General features: G+C 29.5%; 3 protein-coding genes across 4 annotated transcripts; 2 read left to right on the plus strand and 1 right to left on the minus strand.

Annotated features, from left to right (window-relative positions):
- Positions 1-16: 16 nt before the first annotated feature.
- On the plus strand, positions 17-2,338 carry LOC123272382. Its single transcript, XM_044739119.1, has 4 exons — positions 17-255; positions 332-459; positions 539-649; positions 1,556-2,338. Exons 1-4 carry the CDS (start codon positions 113-115, stop codon positions 1,666-1,668), a joined length of 495 nt encoding a protein of 164 aa, XP_044595054.1. The 5' UTR covers positions 17-112; the 3' UTR covers positions 1,669-2,338.
- LOC123272373 (mitoguardin) lies at positions 2,139-18,793 on the minus strand. Its single transcript, XM_044739092.1, has 9 exons — positions 18,558-18,793; positions 18,307-18,451; positions 18,095-18,238; positions 5,417-5,604; positions 4,969-5,109; positions 4,330-4,442; positions 4,010-4,178; positions 3,654-3,887; positions 2,139-2,825 (listed from the first exon to the last, which is right to left on the minus strand). Exons 1-9 carry the CDS (start codon positions 18,651-18,653, stop codon positions 2,508-2,510), a joined length of 1,548 nt encoding a protein of 515 aa, XP_044595027.1. The 5' UTR covers positions 18,654-18,793; the 3' UTR covers positions 2,139-2,507.
- On the plus strand, positions 7,763-17,547 carry LOC123272375 (protein unzipped). Of its 2 annotated transcripts, none has more exons than XM_044739094.1 (5): positions 7,763-8,629; positions 13,020-13,221; positions 13,598-13,995; positions 14,155-14,489; positions 15,212-17,547. In XM_044739094.1, exons 2-5 carry the CDS (start codon positions 13,020-13,022, stop codon positions 15,756-15,758), a joined length of 1,482 nt encoding a protein of 493 aa, XP_044595029.1. In that variant the 5' UTR covers positions 7,763-8,629; the 3' UTR covers positions 15,759-17,547. The 2 variants fall into 2 exon arrangements, with proteins under 2 accessions (XP_044595029.1, XP_044595030.1); XM_044739095.1 differs by lacking the exon at positions 7,763-8,629 and adding an exon at positions 9,463-9,603.
- Positions 18,794-18,879: the final 86 nt, after the last annotated feature.

Below are 18,879 nucleotides of genomic sequence, written 5' to 3' on the forward strand. Positions count from 1 at the left end.
CGTTGTTTTTCTCTGGACACTCACTTTATTTACGAATGGTGATACGAGCTTACCGGCATCTAGTTGCAGTCTACTTATTTTTCATAAAAGTTGTAAATATAATTAATTAATTATGGATCCTTGGCCGCTAAAAAGTCGAGCGTTAACTCCTAAAATTTTGTGGTACCAAGACGATGGTTTTGTTGTTTTAAGAATCATGTTAATTGATGTTGATAAATTTTTCTTGGACATTGATTTAGAACGTCTCAAGTTCAGGTAAGCTTATATTCAAATAAATCAACAAGTATTTTGTTATTTTGTAAATATTAATTGTAAAATTTTATTATTTCAGTACCATTCACAACGACAACAACAATTATTATTTATGTTTGTATTTATTTGGGGCGATAATTCCTGAAAAATCAATTGTTGTTAATCTTGGAAGAGAACTTCGGATAAAATTGACGAAAGCTTTTAAATGTATGATTTTTTTATTCAATAGATTTATTAATTTTATTTTTATTTAATCAATTGCTTTAATTTTTTTTTTTTTTTTTAGTTCTCAAGTGGCCTAGATTAGAAGAAAGTAAATTTAAAAATCCACAGATTACTATTGATAAAGAGAAATACGAAGAAACTGTATGGACTTTAAGAAGAGTTAATCTTCCTGGTGAGTTATTATCCAGTTATAAATATTTACTACTTAGATTATTATTATCATTATTATAATCTCATGTAATAATAATAAATTACCTTGTATCTCGTGAACTATTAACATTTTTGAAGATATAAGCTCATCACGATGTTACACTCATCGAGACCTTTCATTTGAGTACCCACATCAATTTTTCATATATTTTATATATTTATATATATATATGTATTTATGAAAAATTTATCAAAAATGCATGTGGGTACTCAAATGAAAGGTCTCGATGAGTGTAACATCGGGATGAGCTTATATCTTTAAAAATGTCAATAGTTAAGAAAGTACAATGCAATTTCTTAATTATTGACATTTTTAAAGATATAACCTCATCTCGATCTTACACTTATCGAGACCTTTCATTAGAGTACCCACATCAATTTTTCATATATTTATATATATTTATATATACTATATATATGTATATATGAAAAATATATCAAAAATGCATGTGGGTATCCAAATGAAAGCTTTTGATGAGTGTAACATCGAGATGAGCTTATATCTTAAAAAAATGTCAATAGTTAAGAAAGTACAGTGAAATTTCTTAATTATTGACATTTTTAAAGATATAAGCTCATCTCGATGTTACATTCATCAAGACCTTTCATTTGAGTACCCACATCAATTTTTCATATATTTATATATATTATATATATGTATATATGAAAAATATATGAAAATGCATGTTGGTACTCAAATGAAAGGTCTTGATGAGTGTAACATTGGGATGAGCTTATATCTTTAAAAATGTCAATAGTTAAAAAAATACAGTGCAATTTAACAAAAGTCATTTATAATAATATTATCATTATTATTATTAGTATCATTAGAGAATAATTTGATAATTAATTATAATTTTATTTATAGAGTGGGACAGTATTGAAGAATATAAGCGTCGGAATAATATCTTAAATATTCTACCGGCTGATGATAGCAACGATGAATCAGATGATGAGAGAGATGCTGTTCTTAGTGATTAATTGAGTTAAGAAATAAAGTGAACTAATATATATTGAAATAAGCTGAAATATTTTTTTAATAATAATTTTATATTCACTGTTGAATACTCGAGCGTTAAGTAAAAATTTTTAGGCTTTAATTGAAATAAATATTTAATACGAAATGTATTAACTCACTTTTTGTCTTTCAGTAGCTCAATTATTACAAAATTTTGTTGATAGATTAATATCAAATTTATAATTAACTAAGTATTAATAATCAATCAGGATAATTCAAGTCTGTTATTGTAATATTGTCTTAAAAAAAATACAAGTGTTTTATATAATTATTTAATTATTAGACCGTTTAGAGTAAAAAAATAATGAATTTAATGTTTAAAATAAATCTGTAAAACTTTGAAGTGTGTGTTGTTGGAATTATCCTTATTGAAAATGAATTAAATTAATAAAAAAAAATATAATTTATTGGCAAAAATAATACAGTGATTAGGTAATTGTTATATACACCTTGTGATATATATTTATAAAAACGAAAAATAATTTCCTAAACTGTACATGGATATATACAAATTTGTAAACATTTGTGTATAATACCGAAGATAAATGCTTAAATTACTGAGCACATAAAATCTTGTACTTAATAAAAGTAGTAAAGTGAGTGTCAAATAAATAAAAATTATTGAAACATTTACAGCTGCGCAATTAAATATAAATTAATAATATACTATCCTATAAATCTCTCGTAAAATACGGATACCAAATGGCAGTACTGCGTTATTAATATTAAATTACAAATCCTACTTGTGAGATTCCTCATAGATAGACTATTTATAAATCTTCAAAATAATAATATTCATTGATCAACAACCTTCAAGTGCTAGTCTTTGATTAATATTCTCCACTCGTATTCGCATCTCCCGCCATATATCTTCTGCCAGATCGTCAATATTTGTGTAGCGTACTTTGAAAAAATTAAAAATATCCACGAGAAACTCGACAACTTGATCTCTGAAGTACTGACATGTTGAGCGTAGAGAACCTTCTGGCCCTAAGAAGCCCCAAACCAGCACGGGAGACACTTGCTCCGATATAAAGTAGAAATGTGTTAGGAATCCTTTGTTGTATTTCAACATCTGGCGCTTGCTGGCCAAAATTGACCACACTGCAGTACCCACCGCCTGTAAATTAATTTTTATTCAAAAATTAGAAATTTAAATCCATATAACTACTAGGGTGTGCCAAAATTCAACTTCCGTGATGGACCTTTTAAAATATGAAAATGAAGTAAGCCGACTATTGAAAAAATTTCAATTAAACAATTTAAAAAAAAAAATTCACATGAAAAAAAATTGAAAAACTTTAAGTGCAATTTTTTATAAATATCTTTTTAGTTGTAATTTAATTAATAAAAAAAATCAAAAATTATTAGACGTCTGCTAACTTCAGTGTCATCTTAAAATTGGAATTTTGTGTTCCGCTTTTAACAGGAGTTGTGTTTGGGCATTTCCTGAGATATTTTGAGGGTAAGAAATTTATTTAATTTTCATAGAATTTTTTAACAGGAGTTTTGTTTGGCGAAATTTTGAAATTTTCAAATTTCAGCAAAAATGCCTAAACAAAACTATGAAAATTAAATCAATTTTTGATTTTTTTATTAATTAAAAATTAGAACGAAAAACTATTTATGAAAAATTCTACGTATAATTTTTAAAATTTTCTACATGTGAAAATTTTTGTTTTAATTTTTAAAAATTATTTTTCAATAAAATAAATTATAAAAATTTTCAAATGTCGGCTAATTTAATTTTCATAACAAAACTCCTGTTAAAAAATTCTATGAGAATCAAATAAATCTCTTACCCTCAAAATATCTCAGGAAATTCCCAAACACAACTCCTGTTAAAAGCGGAACTCAAAATTCCAATTTTAAGAGGTCCATCACGGAAGTTGAATTTTGGCACACCTTAATAACTACCCAAAAAAATTCAATAGACATATTCACTTACGGTTTTTCTGAAGCTTGCAGAAATCCATCGGTTTTGTAAAATAGCCTTGATAGAAGACGGTGGTTTGTCGACTTCATCAAAAGAGTCCAAAAGAATAAAGTCAATTACAATGTCGTAAAAATTGATACATTTGACACCTCGAGCATTTAATTCTTCATGCATGATTTTGTGATTGCTTGGGTCGCCCAAAAATTCAAGCATATTCTCATAGTGTACTAAATACTCTTCAGGATCCTGCAATAAATATTTATTTATTTTATATTTTTTTAATATCCTTCAACATTTATTTATTTTCAGCCTCCACAGACTAAATTAAAAAGAGTTATAGCAGAATAAAAATATTTAACAATACAAACCCTATCGGCGTAGACAATCAAGTCGCTGATGACCTGACGGCCAATGTCTGCAATCCAGGTCGCGGCTCCAGGCAAAGTAAAGAGTCTGGAGTATGCCTGACGTAAACAGTGAACCTTAGCCACGTACTCGACATCCGAGCCGCACTTGACTAACTCCGTGTGAAGCCGCCTGTTTAGTATTATTATATATTATATATATTATGCATATTACAGTGTACTATATATCCAAGTATTGTACATTGTACTGAAGGATAAAAAATCAGTGATGAGATTGAAGGACACTCAGATGTGACCCACTTACATAGAAGATATATGTTTACCTGCACTGAATGCCTTTGTCCTCGTGCTCCTTCAACGCGGCGTGATACAATTTTTGTTGCTCTAAGTGTGGGAAAAATTCGAAGAACTCCTCGAATTCTCTGAGGTCCGCTACCTGAAAATAGAAATTACAATGAGTCCTTTCCGAGATTTAGAGGAATAAATTTTAATTTAATTATTCACGGAGTATTTGACTCTTAATTTGATTTTTTTTATGTAATCATATAATAGTGAAATTAATAGACTATCAATTGATCTGTCAATTTTTTGAATTTTCATAGTAAAATTATTATGAAAAAATTTAATTAAAAAATCTTACATCTAAAAATTTAAAAGAATTACAAATGCAAATTTTTTTTTCTTTAATAAATTTGTTATAAAAAAAAAAAATTAATTAAAAAATTCTACATGCAATTTTTTTTTTCTTTAATAGATTTATTATAAAAAAAAAATTTTTATTAAAAAATAAAAAAAAAAATTACAAATGCAAATTTTTAATAAATTAATTTGTAATAAAAAATTATTAAAAAGAATAAAAATTAAAGATAAAAAAATTTTGAGATGTCTGTTGATTTTAAAATCATTTTAATTGTATGTAATGATTGTAATTATTGATAATAATTAAAATAAAATGAATTTACCCCATCTTTAGCAGACGCAAAGGACTCTGGAGACGATGCGGCTTCCGCTTTATCTTTTTCCCGTCCATATGAACGTGCGGTTGACGCACGCCGGTTACTCGCTTCACTTCCTTCATCTTCGTTGCAAAAGAGTACCGAGTGCTAAACAAATATACACACATGAATACATATTTACATTTGCACACATAAGTAAGTACATTTAAATAAAAGGATGGTGTCATGTTTTATTTTATGTAAACAGTGAAACCCAATTGAATTGATTTGTCCCTGACACAATGTGCCAATGGAATTATAGTGACAAAATGCCATTACGACTCATCAAATAACGGGGACAGCATCATGAATTATTTCATCGATGGCAAACTTTTCTTTTCTACTTTATTTGCTCAGTAATTTTTGTTTGATTGTATTATTAGGATCTTTGGATAATAATATCAAGATGTTGAACCTGGTCAATGAACAGTAGCTCAGCGGTGCTCTGCATTTGGTATCCCAGATCGAGAAGTTCCTGGACATCGTGTGTAAAAGCCGCGTCGGCTTTTGAAGGCAATGCAAGCGCATTATTTCCAAGGGTGCAACTAAATGCCGTGAGAGCGTCCTCCCAACAATATAGAGCCTTCTCCAGCGCTTCCAATCCTGCGGAAAATAGAGAGAAAACCTTTTACTATGTTGTGTTCAATAGTCGCAACAATACGGCTTAATACAATTGTTGTCAGAATGGTATTAGTATTTATGTTCTTACATGTTAAGTCTTTTGCGCTCATAGATATTTAATGAACAGTAATAATAATTATTTTATTTTTAATAAAAATAAATTTTAAAAAGTTTCAATGATTTTTTTATATTAAAATAAAATCAATTTAATTCAAGAAAAAAATTTTTTAACCAAGAAAATTAATGAGAATTAATTTAGCAGATATTTAATAATTTTTAGAATTTTTTTAACAAATAAATTATTGCAAAAAACACTTTAAAAAAAAAATTCACATGAAGAAATTTTAAAAAATAAAAAATGCAATTTTTTTTTAATAATCTTTTGGAAGAAATTTGTTTGTTAAAAAAAATAAAAAAATGGTCAAGTGACTGCTAAATTTAATGTCATAAAAAATTATTTTAAAAAGCTTCATCTTAATTTTAATTCATTCAAAAAAAAATTTTTTTTTAAATTAAGTCTTTTTTTTTTATCAGAAATAATCTCATAAAAAAATCAGACAGTTTAATGATATTTTCTAGAAGTGATTATGTTTACAAAGTTTCGGACGGATAATTGACATGAATGTATTTATAGATTATATAACTTTCTTTTACGACTATATATTAATTTATTGATTTACAATACTGTCAAAATCAATTTTGAATGAATTATTTTTGCTGCAGTATGTAATTTGTTTTACTTTAGTATCCTAAGTGTAAAAACAATTTAATTTAAGTAAATCAACAAATTTTATAACGATCGTAAAACTCCGCGCAATGGACAAAAACTCTTCTGAGTATATTATATAATATATAACTGTAAAACTTTAAATGTCAGTTGAAACAAAAATATTTTAGTTTTTATTTTATTTTTTATGTTTGCATGCTAGGATAGCTTGAAAAATAATATTATTGTTTGTTTAACCATGGAGTACAGTTTGTAGTTCATGAAAAAATAATTTCTTTGACCAACCCTAATGTATACATCAATATATTTATATTCATTTTTAGAAGTTATTTAGATAAGATTATAATTATTTTAATTTCTCCTGAAGTAATAAAAATAAATAAATACTTACAACATATTAAAAAATTTTATCAATGAAAGTATAGTTATAAATATAAATATATTAAATTTTATACTTTGTAATTACCATAACGATAAAGTAAATTAATATAATTGATATTTGATAAAAAAAAATATTTTTAATTTTATCTGATAAATAAATTAGTTTTAAAAAAATATTTTTAAGAATTCACAGTTGTAATTTTTTTAATGTTTTACATGTAGAATTTTTTGTCAAATATTTTTTTACATAAAAATAAAATTTTTGCAAAAGCAAAAATAATTTAATTTGTCTATTAATTTTTCAGTATCATTTATAGTTACGAAAATTAAGTTAGCCGACATCTAAAAGTTTTTTTTATTGAAAAAATGATTACAAAAAGATTAAAAAAATTTCTTTTATAAAAAACTTTAAAATTTGAAGTGCAATTTTTATAAAATATTTACAATTTTTATTTAATAAATCAAAAAATTAAAAATGTCGGCTAACTTTATTTTATAGTTTCTTAATTTTCTAAATATAAAATTTTTTTCAACATTTTAAAAATTTATTTAAAAAGTCCGGAAAACTGTCAGCTGTCATTTAATTAAAATAATTTAGACAGTAATAGCAAATTACCATCTTGAATATTTTTCCATCTAGAAAGTAGGAAGTGATATTAATAAAATATAATTATTTCCAAGGCATAATCAAGTTATCAAGAATAGTTGATTAAGACACTGCTCTGTACCGAGAAGCGAAGATAAATAAAATAAAATCCAAGCAGAATGTTGACTGTTAGCCGGCGTCAATAACACGCATGTGACGTAATGCTTTTAAAAATTCGCATTGGCGGATGTGTCATCGAATGGGGCCCAGAGGGGTCGATATTGAATAGACAACACATAGAGCACACATTTACAGATATACTTCTACACATATAAATAATATAATGTTAGGGAAAAAGCGCAGACTCGACCCCTCTTAAAACATCCCCTCGCGCGCTCGCGCCAAGCGAAACGCGCGCATCGGTGCGTTCAATCCAACACCAGCAGTTACCAGTTTTACGTCCATTCCTCCTGTGTGTGTACATATAATACAATATAATATCATATACATAACATACATATATGTCGTATATCTTACATTGAGTTTGCATATAATACGCATTTACACTTTCTCTCTTGATGTTTGTACGCAGATAAAAAAAGACAGACCAAGAAGAAAACAACACCGGGTTTTAGGCTCGCTGTTGGTCTACTCCGTCTTGCTTCGGTTGTGTCATTGAGAACACGCAGAACAGTACATATTATATTATTACAGTAAATATTACATATAATATACATACACAAATATCCTCCATATTTCTCAGCGCAGCTTACAGAGGATCATTCAGCAAGCTCAGAGCGAGAAAATCAAACCCGGCGCCTAGATGACAATGATCAAGACGAAGAAAGAGAGTGGATACTCTAGCTAGTGCAGAGTAGGGAGCTGAGCTTGGTTCCACTGAAGAAAGGGAAAGATAACGGTCACCGACGAATAGAACCGGCAGGACTGGCAGGAGTACGCACCGAAAACTCTTCTCGCGTCAGTCGCGTTCGTTCGGCTTATTCGCGCGCACGTTTTCCAATTATTGTATTAATTTAAAAGCAAGCTTTTCTTTTATTGTAGTAATATAATTTATAATTGTAGTTTCAGTTGTTGTTATTATTATTATTATAGCAGCCATAATTATTTTTGTTTGTTGTTCAATAAAAAAACAGGGTAATTGCTGAGTTGCTGACTTAGTGCTTGAAGAGTTTGTGAAAAGTTGTTACCGGCGTGGTGCAAGTGTGAGAAGTTTTAATTGGAGATTTTAATGCGAAAAAGTCAACGCTTGCTGGTGTTTATTTTTGTGAAAATAATTCAACTAAAAATTCTTTGTAAGTATCTGAAAATAAAATCTAAATATGTCAATTGTGTGTTGCAGGATTTAAAATCATGAAAAATAAATTACGGTTATGAATTATGAAGAAAGCTGTGGATTTAGACTCGACGAACGTGACATGGAATATTTAGTGCTGAATTATTATTATTCTTTTGTTTATTATATTCAATAATAAGGATAAGAAGCTAGTAAAAGTGAGAATAGAAGAATTATTTAAGCCTGGATCTTTATTCTTGCTGTTATAAGATTATAACTTAAACTATTATACTTATACTGTAGATATTTTATATTATATATACATGTGTGTATGAATATAATATATGGAACTACATGTATAATAGTATTGTAGATTTACGATGACGGAATAAGCAAAGTTATGGTTGGGGAATTTCAGAGACCAGTGACTAAGTCAATTGAATGGAATTAAGGGTAGAAAGAAAGCGAAAAAATATATTTATTATGGTGTTAATAAATTCCTTTTAAGAACTAGTGACTCAAGAAGAGCGTCATCACTTCTTGGCAATTAAATTTATTTTTTTTTTTAGGACTATTCATCATTAATTTAATTTAAGAAAAAAAAACAAGCCGGCTTTGAATTTTATTAAATCTCTGTTGCTGATTATTGCGAAGAAAAAACCAGTACTTGGTGTTTTAATATATATTTATGGAATATGGAGATATCAATTTCGATATATAATTATTAATAATAATATTGTATATGATACACTCTCAGGGTTTCGTCAGAGCGGAGAGCCCTAACTCAATAATATCTTACAATTCCGGTATTTATATTCATTGGTGTAGAACGACTGACACAGAATCTCAAATTCCAATTATCTATCATATTTAATATATATATATGTTTATAGATATTTCTCTCCCGGCATTTCTAGGATAAATGGATGCGAAAAACAAGTGTTGCGCAATCAGCTTGGGAATTTAGTTGGCTACAAAAAAATAAAAAAAAAGGTACTTGAGCGTGTTCGTGAGCGCGCGCACCTGTGATAGTTTTTTTTCCACAAAAGTGTAGCATACGGTAAAGGCTACATAAACTGGCATAACAGCATAGCAGCAGGAGGTTTAAATTCTGGGGGTTTTGATTGCCAGGGCCTGACCTTGAGGTGCAAGGGACGTAGATAGGTGCCGAGGGGAAATTGAGGTTGAGTTTCCAGCCCCTCGGGAGTTGAGTTCCATTTCCCCTCTCTAGCTACCGACGTTTGCGGAAGGATCGATAGTAAAACATAGCTAGGATGCCGCTCGATTAACCGGATATCAAAAATTCTTAAAGTCACGTTCTATTCATTGCGGCCTGCAATCGTTCTAATAGTTTATTTTATTTAATTTTATTTTTATTTTGTTCTATATTTTGTTTATCAACTCCAAAGTCGTATTAGTTGATTTAACTTGAACGTTATTTTCCACAGGGAGCTGTGTATGCATCGAACATTAAATTACATTACCGCTACACAGCCCGGCACACATCAGTTCACTTTACTGCAAAGTACATTAGCTGAAAATTAAACGGAAGTATATTAGATGACGAGGGAAGAGGCTTCTAGAATAGGACACACGCTCGAGGATAAATTGATTGAACCCGATGGAGCCTAATGAGAGTCTGACACAGAATTTAAAAACTTAAATAAATTTCCTCGGTTAACTTTACCGAGTCTACCACTAAAATAGTGTATTCATAGATCACTTATAACGTAATTATAATTATTATCGTTGTAATTATTGTTATTATAGATCTAATGGAGTCTCCTACCCATGCAAGAGTAGCATGAGCGTAAGGTAACGCCTACATAGAGCATGCATCACAGTCGACCCCTGGACTAGACTTTATTATTATAAAATGCGTATAAAGTAATTCTGTATGACCCGTGTAAAAGTGCTCGTTAACTCATCACAGCTCAATGTCAATTACAGAGATAGGTCAAGCGTCAGCAACCTGCTGACGATTCTCATCTAAATCACGCAATATACCATTAATTAATTAATTATTATTATTATTATTAAATTTCAAAGTCGCTTTGATGTCCTTATTATATCAAGTATTTTTGTCGTTAGATTAATTAGTGAGAAAAAAAAATAAAATTCTATTTAATATTAAAAATAATTAAAGCAAAGGAGAAAAAAAAAATAATGATGAAATTAAAAAAAAAATGATTTAAAAAGAAAAATTTTAAAAAAATGATAAAAATTTTTTTTTATCAAGACCAAAAAAATCGAAAGTTGGTAATGAATTTCTTGTTAAAGGCATTATTATTATCAGATAATATTTATCAGGTTTGTTTATGCCTCAATAAATATTTAATAATTATTATACATTTAAAAATATAATGAAATCTTAATTGCACAATGGGTATTGCGAGTATAACTGTCTTATTCACAAGTTTATTATAATTGCGGGTAATAATTTACGATTAGCATTAACTGAAGAGATAATATGGATAATGCATAATACATAACATATAATATTATAAATATAAATAAAAATATTGAGAGAGAGAAAGAAGAAAGCATTACAGTTATAGATGAATGATAATGTGAATCTCAATGTAAGATAATCTGTCCAATTATAATAGTGATGGTGCAATAGCCCGTAAGTTAATTGATTGGTGATTGGAAACAATGGGGGCTCTGAGATTGAAACGTCCGAGCCATAGAATCAGAGATACAAACTACATATATTAATATAGTAATATATACATACACAGTATATATTGTATTTACTGTGCAGCAGACAGGCGTATGTAGAATGTAGAAGAGCAGACATACACAGACGCCGAGGGAATTGGGTAGACAAATGGAAGAGGAAACCGGCCTCTGTACCAATCATCAATGAATAGCAACAGTTGTCGTCATCTAGTTGATCCACTGTTTAAAAACATGGCGCCTCGATATTAAATACAACAACCCAAACTCTAACTTGATATAATATGCAAGATATAATAATGTATAAACTGTATGCAGTTGTTATCATGGCAACGTTAACTGCATGGTCATAGGACCAGAGAATCGATATTCCTTTTGGCATAGTCGACGTACTTGTTCGTTTATTGCACTTGTTTCATTTCCGTAAAGCAGATTTTTTATTTCGTTCGATTTGGCTCAACTCCTGGTTATTTTTCCAGTCAATGCTTTAATGCATCGCAGTCGAGGTGATTACCCTCAGACTTAGCATTGCTAATCATTTTTTATGTCCCATTAGACTATAATGGTAATTCATGTTAATGCAGGTGCGATACCACCGGCATGATCATTACCGTGAAGATAAAAATATACATAAATGTATTATCAAAAGCAATAATCTCTGTTTGTTTTCAATTTAAACTCTTGAGTGACTTTAGTCTATTATCTTTCTTCATTTCTTCCTTTATATTATATTAAATTAAATTTATTTATAAAAAGATACCCAGGAGTTTTTAGAAAAAAAATCAAGACATTGATTATTATCTTTTCTCAGTGGATTTATTGCCCGCGGCGATCTCGGGGATTTATTTTCCTCGTATTTCTTGTTGTGTGTTAAGCATACTTTGCTTTCCAGACTATACTCTGCACTACTCACTGGCTATCATAGAATAGTAATACACAACACACGGTGATCCTTTTTGCTGAGAACCAGGTACGTAACCAGGATGTGGAACGGCGCCGAGTAACTAGTGCCTGGTGCCGAGTGGTCACGGGTCATCGGTCGATTAAACACGATTGCGTCAATTGCAGAGCCTCTTAGAGCTTTTCCTGATACCAATATCAATACCAAATGCGCTCCGTATCTCTACGGCTCCAATACTCGGTCAAGGTTTCTCAGCACAACAAAGCTAACCAGTTACACCAACCAGTATTGTGTCTAATGCAGTGCTTGCTGCTTGATACGTATAAGTAAAGCTATTCTTCCATTCGCAGTACCTATAACCAAAGAATTTAATACAATTATAATTATTATCATCATCATTGGTAGTACAAGTGGCCGGCCGTTAATGGTACCGCGGAACTCGGCACCGTTACACTGCACCGTGTTCCGTGACTGTGAGAATAGTTTACGTTCAAATCAGTAAATCTTCTTCCGTTTCCGTTTCCGGTGGGTTCAAAATTTCATTTTTGGTGTTCTTAAGCTTAAATTGTCAGTTCTGAACAATCAAATACTCTTGATAGTCATCGTCTTGAATGGCTGTCTAGTCAGCAGCTAGTTTCAGATCTTGTTTCAACTTATCTGGCTAAAAATTAATAATTTGCTGGGATTGCGAGATTTACTTGCGGTGACTGTGGCTTATAAATAGGCCTACAAGTAAAATGAAAATTAATATATAATTTTAGTTGGTTTTAATTAAATTTATCAGTTTTAATTTAATAAAATGATAATGTTATTATTTTGTTTGTTTCAGATGATGTCAAGCACTTGTAATCGGAGCGTCGTGCTCTTATTAATACTGTCTGTCGTCACGTTTTCGAACGGTGACAACAGTGTCCACATTTATTCTAAACTACAGCAATACGTAACATCCAGTACGCTTAATTGGCTTCCGGTAAATCATTATGACCCATCAAAAGAGATTGTTATTGGTGGTTTTCAACGTGTACCAAACGGTATTTATAATTTACACCGTTATTTTATTAATTAATTAAGTTATCTTAATTGCGTGGAAAAAAAATTTTATTCAAGAGAATTTTAGATATTAAATATTAATTTTTATCACAATTTTTTATTGACTTAAAAATTTTTATCTAAAAAATATTCTTTAGATAAAAATTATTTTTTTTTTGCATAATTTTCTAACGTAGAAATTATAAATTCCACTTTAAATTATAAAAAGCACGATATTTAACGATGTAATTACCGCGTGGAATAATACTTTTTACTTATTACGCTGTACATAACAACTTTTTACACTTAAACTCCAGCAGTTATTCTTAGCAGCGTAAAAAGTCTTAACAATTAACAAGTAATGATTTTGCTTTGCAGTTGAGACAAATGGTCAAGATCCCATGACCAAAGAACGGGCAATGTTTGTGTGCCGTGTCTATCACGGTGGCATATGGGTAGCCGGGAGCCAGATTCAAGGACAAAATCGATGCACCGTTACATTACTAGGCAATTTTCATTCTTATGAGCGTTATGAATTGCTTGAAAATGTGGAGAATTCAGCGCGACTGAGTTGGATCCCTTGGGACAAGTTCCACAAAATTCCAACGGGTGCTGTTGCCGCGGACACGATGTTCGTAGCTCGACACGTTGTTTCCGCCGAAGATGATGAGGAAGAAGAAGAGGCCAAGAATGATAGCGTCTCGCCAAGTTACACCCACTACATTGGAACGCTTGATCACAAGGATAAACTCGGGACAATCACCTACGTTAAAGCCGTCAGTTATACTACCAATTTATTATTATATTTTCATTTTATTTTATGTTTTTATTCATTCATTCTCAGCGTGATTCATCGCTGAGTATAATGCGATATTTATGATTCATTGTTCTCATTTTTATTCCTCTATTTATTTTTTAATCTCTGCCATCAACAGAACGGCGAAACTGGTTCAAAATCAAAAGGCGAGGTCCTTGTCGAGACAGAGCCGCTTTACTACGACTTGAGGTCTGTCAAGCTGAATCTTCGTCGTAAGCATGTTATTAAAAATGAACCGAAGATACTGGGCGAAGCAACAATAATTAATTCACGCGATGAGCCAGCCAAGTTAGCAGAGGCGTTTGGATACATCTACAATTACTCCAGTTACTGGGGACAGGGTCACGCTATGATTAAGGCTCTCAATACCTCTATCATGCTTGTCAATGGTTCCAGGCTTCCAAGCATTGCCTGGGGAATGGAAGAAAAATCCGAACGCTCTGACTTGTACACGTACGTATTGCACATAAATATATTACATTTATAAAAATAAATATAACTAGTAACCTTGCAGTCACTATGTGACTGCCGTGACCTGTGAACTAAAAGTAAACAAAATTTTGCTTTATTAAATAATGAATTTTGTTAAATTGCACTGTAATTTCTTAAATATTGACATTTTTAAAGATATAAGCTCATCCCAATGATACACTCATCAAGAGCTTTCATTTGAGTACCCACATGCATTTTCATATATTTTTCATATATACATATATATAATATATATAAATATATGAAAAAATGTTGTGGGTACTCAAATGAAAGGTCTTGATGAGTGTAACATCGGGATGAGCTTATATCTTTAAAAATATCAATAGTTCACGAGATACAAGGTAGTTTCTTAATTATCTTAAATTGAACTGTACTTTTTTAACTATTGACGTTTTTAAAGATATAAGCTCATCATGATGTTACGCTTATCAAGAGCTTTCATTTCAGTACCCACATACATTTTCATATATATATATATATATCAAAAATTGATGTGGATACTCAAATGAAAGGTCTTGATGAGTGTAACATCGGGAACTATGTCAATAGTTCTCTTAATAATATAGATTAATTAATCAATAATGTAATTTAGAGTAATAAATAATGAATAAATATTTTAACGAGCATTTATAAATAATGATGATGGTGAGTCACGTGTGTAATATAAAATGTTATGTTTACAGCGTGGAGATCAATCTCGAACCCGGAACAGCAGTTAACGTAACACTCAAGGCTAATTATATGGATATGGAAGTACCATACACTGGCGAACTTAATTCACATTACGAGGACGGCCAGCAGAGATCGCGAGATATCGTTGGAATGCGTAGAGAAGAAACAATGCGTGATATAACTCCGGTGTTTAGTCCGATATATTTCATAAGCAATTTTAGTATCGTGCCTACGACCTTGGCCCCTCCGACGACACGTGGAACCACTACTACTTTGAAGGCCAGCACCTTCAGCAGTAGCAGCGCGGTTACTAGCACCACCAAAAACAGCGAGACGTCCTTGGAGACCACTCCTGATATGTCAATCAAGAGCGAAGATGATGAAAACTCAATAATTCCACCGAGGAAGAGCGACTCCAGTATGCAGAACGATGATGGTGGGCCTGAATTGCTGAAGAACCAAGAACCAGGCGCTGTTACGGGATTCTCTAATGTATTTAAATCAAGTATTACGTTATTATTAACGTCCGTCTTTGTAAGTCTGTACAGGATCACGTGAAGTGTATATTTATATTTATTTATATTATATATATATATATTTGAATTTAAATATATAAATATTGATTTTTGTTATTAGAAAACTATTACAATTGATTTAGTTATGTAAGATTATTATTATGAGTAGAAAAAATATTCCGTTGGAAGTAAATTTCATAAAAATGAGGGAATGTAAGATTATTAATATTTAATTGTTATTCTCACAATCTTTGTGCGATAACGCTTTTAAATACTCGAGAAACAAAAGTTACCACAAGTTAAAATATGAATAAGAATTATAAGTTTTTTTTAGTTAAAAAAAAAAACGCTCGTAAAGTTTATTGTCTTTAGTTAGTATTTTTATTATTATTATTATTATTAGTGTATATTTTTTAATAGTTTTTTTTGGTATTTACATCGAGACTTAAACGCGTTATTGACCACAACTTATATGCTTGCCTTTGACAAAACAAAAAACTACTAAATAATAAAAAAGAGAAAGCTTGTGAGTTTGAGACATTGTGCATGAAATTTACTGCACGTTTTAAATAACCAACGCCTTCTTGACAATGTAGCATTTTAAGATAAAAGAAACTAAAAAATTATATGAATATATATATATTATAAATTATTATTATTATAAACTAGTCTTATTGAACTTCGAGTACAAGCAAATATAAGCCAAGAATATTAAGTATATGTATATTCTATACTAATTAAAATATTGTTAACGGAACTCACACAAACGTTAAAGAGAAAAAAAAAGTCCACAGTCCAATGATTAATAAAAAAAAAACTCAGTAGCTGATTCCTTGTTTAATTATAAATTATAAATTATTAATAATTAATAAGGGATAAATAAATGTCTAAATATATTTAAAAATGAAAATAATTGCGATTATAAACTATAATTATGAATTATAAAAATACAAAGAAGGCTTTTTAAATAGACGCAGTATTTAAATTATTTCTGCGTGTAATAATTATTGATAATTGATAATATAAATTGTATATTCAAAGATATGATGATGATTAAATTGTAATGATAGGAGTAATTTAAATGATGGACATAAGTAAAGAGAGGTAGATGCGTAGATAAATTTATATGCAGCTACATTAATATATTTTTGAGACCGGGATACAATTGATGATTATGATAATGATGATGTTTGTAATATTTTTAAGTAAATGAGTAGCGTGTAAGGATCGTGCAGATAATAAGGGCTTATTACTTTATAGCGTTCCTAATTATTCGAGTTAATATTTAATATTATTCGTTGCTTTACTTTAATTAGTTATTATTATTAATCATCTTATTGATGTTTTTGTTATTAATTATTATTAATTATTTAATGGATAGCAAATATTTTTCTTATATTTTAGTATTTTGGTTACTAAATTCCTATAGATTTATATTTATATTTATATATATATATATATATATATATTTTAAATGATCATTATATTAGAAGTTACCTCGCACAAACTATTATTAATTTAATGCTCTCGGTTTTTATTTATTATATTTTTAACTATTAATTTATCATTTTCCCAATCAAAGTTTCATATCAGTTAGCCCAATTGCAAGCAATAATTGGTACTTAGTATACGGATTTTTGCATTCATTATTTTATTGATTAAAATTAATTGATTGATTATAATTATATTGGCAATAAATTTATTGCGATTTAGATCAATCGATAAATTTGTTCTTGAATTAGATCAGAACATTATTTGGGCTTCGAACAGAATAAACTTATTCATATTTAATAATTATGTTATTTAAAAAATAAAGCTTTTCTGTGCTACTAGCAAGTATATTATTTTTCACATATCCCAGCAAATTCCTTACGTTTAATGACCGGTAAAAAATGCTTGTTCCTTTAATTGTGTAATTAAAATTCTTTCTTTGAAAAATACATAAAAAAAAATATTTATGCAATCTTACTTTAGTAATTTTCAAAAATATGAATTAATCATTTTTTTTTTTTATACAAAAAAATTTGAAAAATTGATAAATAATTAAAGTTTAAAAATCTTATCAGTTTAAAGAAATTTAAAAATAAAAACTTTAAAAATATAAATTAATAATTTTTTTATACATAAAAATTTGAAAAATTAATAATCAAGTAATTAAAGTTAAAAAATTTTATCACTTTAAAGAAATTAAAAAATGAAAACTTTAATCAAATACTTCTTAGACATTTTGAAAAGAAAATATTGTTTATAAAATATGAAATTAAAAACTAAAAAATTCTATTTACCTAAACGTATAACTGGCCGCTTAGTAAACAAACTTTACATCTCTAATTTCAACTCCAAAATAATTATTAAACATAAAAAAAATAAAACACTCACCAAGAACGCCATACTGTTGTGGAGTTAATTTAACATCACCCTCCGGACCTCCTGGAATCGACGAAACAAGAGATGCCCGATCGCTTATATGACTTCTCGTACTAGCTTCACTTCTTTTAGCCCATGACACTTGAGAAACAGCATCTAAACATTCAATAATAATTAATAATATCAACTCCTCTTTGAAATATAATATCACTGCAATTAATTACCGAAATTAGATCCTTTGGAGTTTATAAATCGCGGTCGAATAGTCGGCCGGCGAATATGAGGGTAAGGCGGTCGCCGCCGCCGTTTCAAATATTTAGCTAGGCTTCCTAGCAGCAGCGTCCCTCCCGTCAAGCATATTATCAGTATCTGCAATATTAGATAGTCTTATGAAATAATTATACACTGTTTAATAAATAATGTATGTCGGTAGATAAATAAATGAACTTTAACCTACTGACACATTGATATTTACCTTTTGAGACCGCGATAAATTAATTTTTGGCAATGTTATAGCTGTACAACGGCTAAATATTTTTCCAAAGATATGCTGCGCATCGAATGTGTACATTGTCACTTTGGTATTCTCTTTATAATTACCTTTTTTTTTTAATTACAATTTTATTACATGCTACTTAACTAATTAGTGACATAACCCATTTGATTGTGTTCCGCGCACTGAGTTTTTTTTTCATTTGGAGTGGCTGTAGACATCTGCATGCTGTTAAATTCACGGTAAACTAAAAAAAAATCACAAAATTTCCCGCATTACAATAAAATTACTCCGTAAATATTTA

This window comes from Cotesia glomerata, linkage group LG10, assembly GCF_020080835.1.
Source record: "Cotesia glomerata isolate CgM1 linkage group LG10, MPM_Cglom_v2.3, whole genome shotgun sequence".
Taxonomy (NCBI): Eukaryota; Metazoa; Arthropoda; class Insecta; order Hymenoptera; family Braconidae; genus Cotesia; species Cotesia glomerata.

Excerpts from the sequence above, each read along its gene's own strand:
- LOC123272382 (XM_044739119.1), top strand. The coding sequence starts at position 113 with ATGGATCCTTGGCCGCTAAAAAGTCGAGCGTTAACTCCTAAAATTTTG. Across the intron at positions 256-331 it reads TTAGAACGTCTCAAGTTCAG|TACCATTCACAACGACAACA; the intron begins GTAAGCTTATAT and ends TTATTATTTCAG. Across the intron at positions 460-538 it reads ATTGACGAAAGCTTTTAAAT|TTCTCAAGTGGCCTAGATTA; the intron begins GTATGATTTTTT and ends TTTTTTTTTTAG.
- LOC123272375 (XM_044739094.1), top strand. The coding sequence starts at position 13,020 with ATGATGTCAAGCACTTGTAATCGGAGCGTCGTGCTCTTATTAATACTG. Across the intron at positions 13,996-14,154 it reads CAATCACCTACGTTAAAGCC|AACGGCGAAACTGGTTCAAA; the intron begins GTCAGTTATACT and ends TGCCATCAACAG. Across the intron at positions 14,490-15,211 it reads GAACGCTCTGACTTGTACAC|CGTGGAGATCAATCTCGAAC; the intron begins GTACGTATTGCA and ends TTATGTTTACAG.
- LOC123272373 (XM_044739092.1), bottom strand. The coding sequence starts at position 18,653 with ATGTACACATTCGATGCGCAGCATATCTTTGGAAAAATATTTAGCCGT. Across the intron at positions 18,239-18,306 it reads CTCCAAAGGATCTAATTTCG|ATGCTGTTTCTCAAGTGTCA; the intron begins GTAATTAATTGC and ends TTGAATGTTTAG. Across the intron at positions 4,179-4,329 it reads GACAAAGGCATTCAGTGCAG|GCGGCTTCACACGGAGTTAG; the intron begins GTAAACATATAT and ends AATACTAAACAG.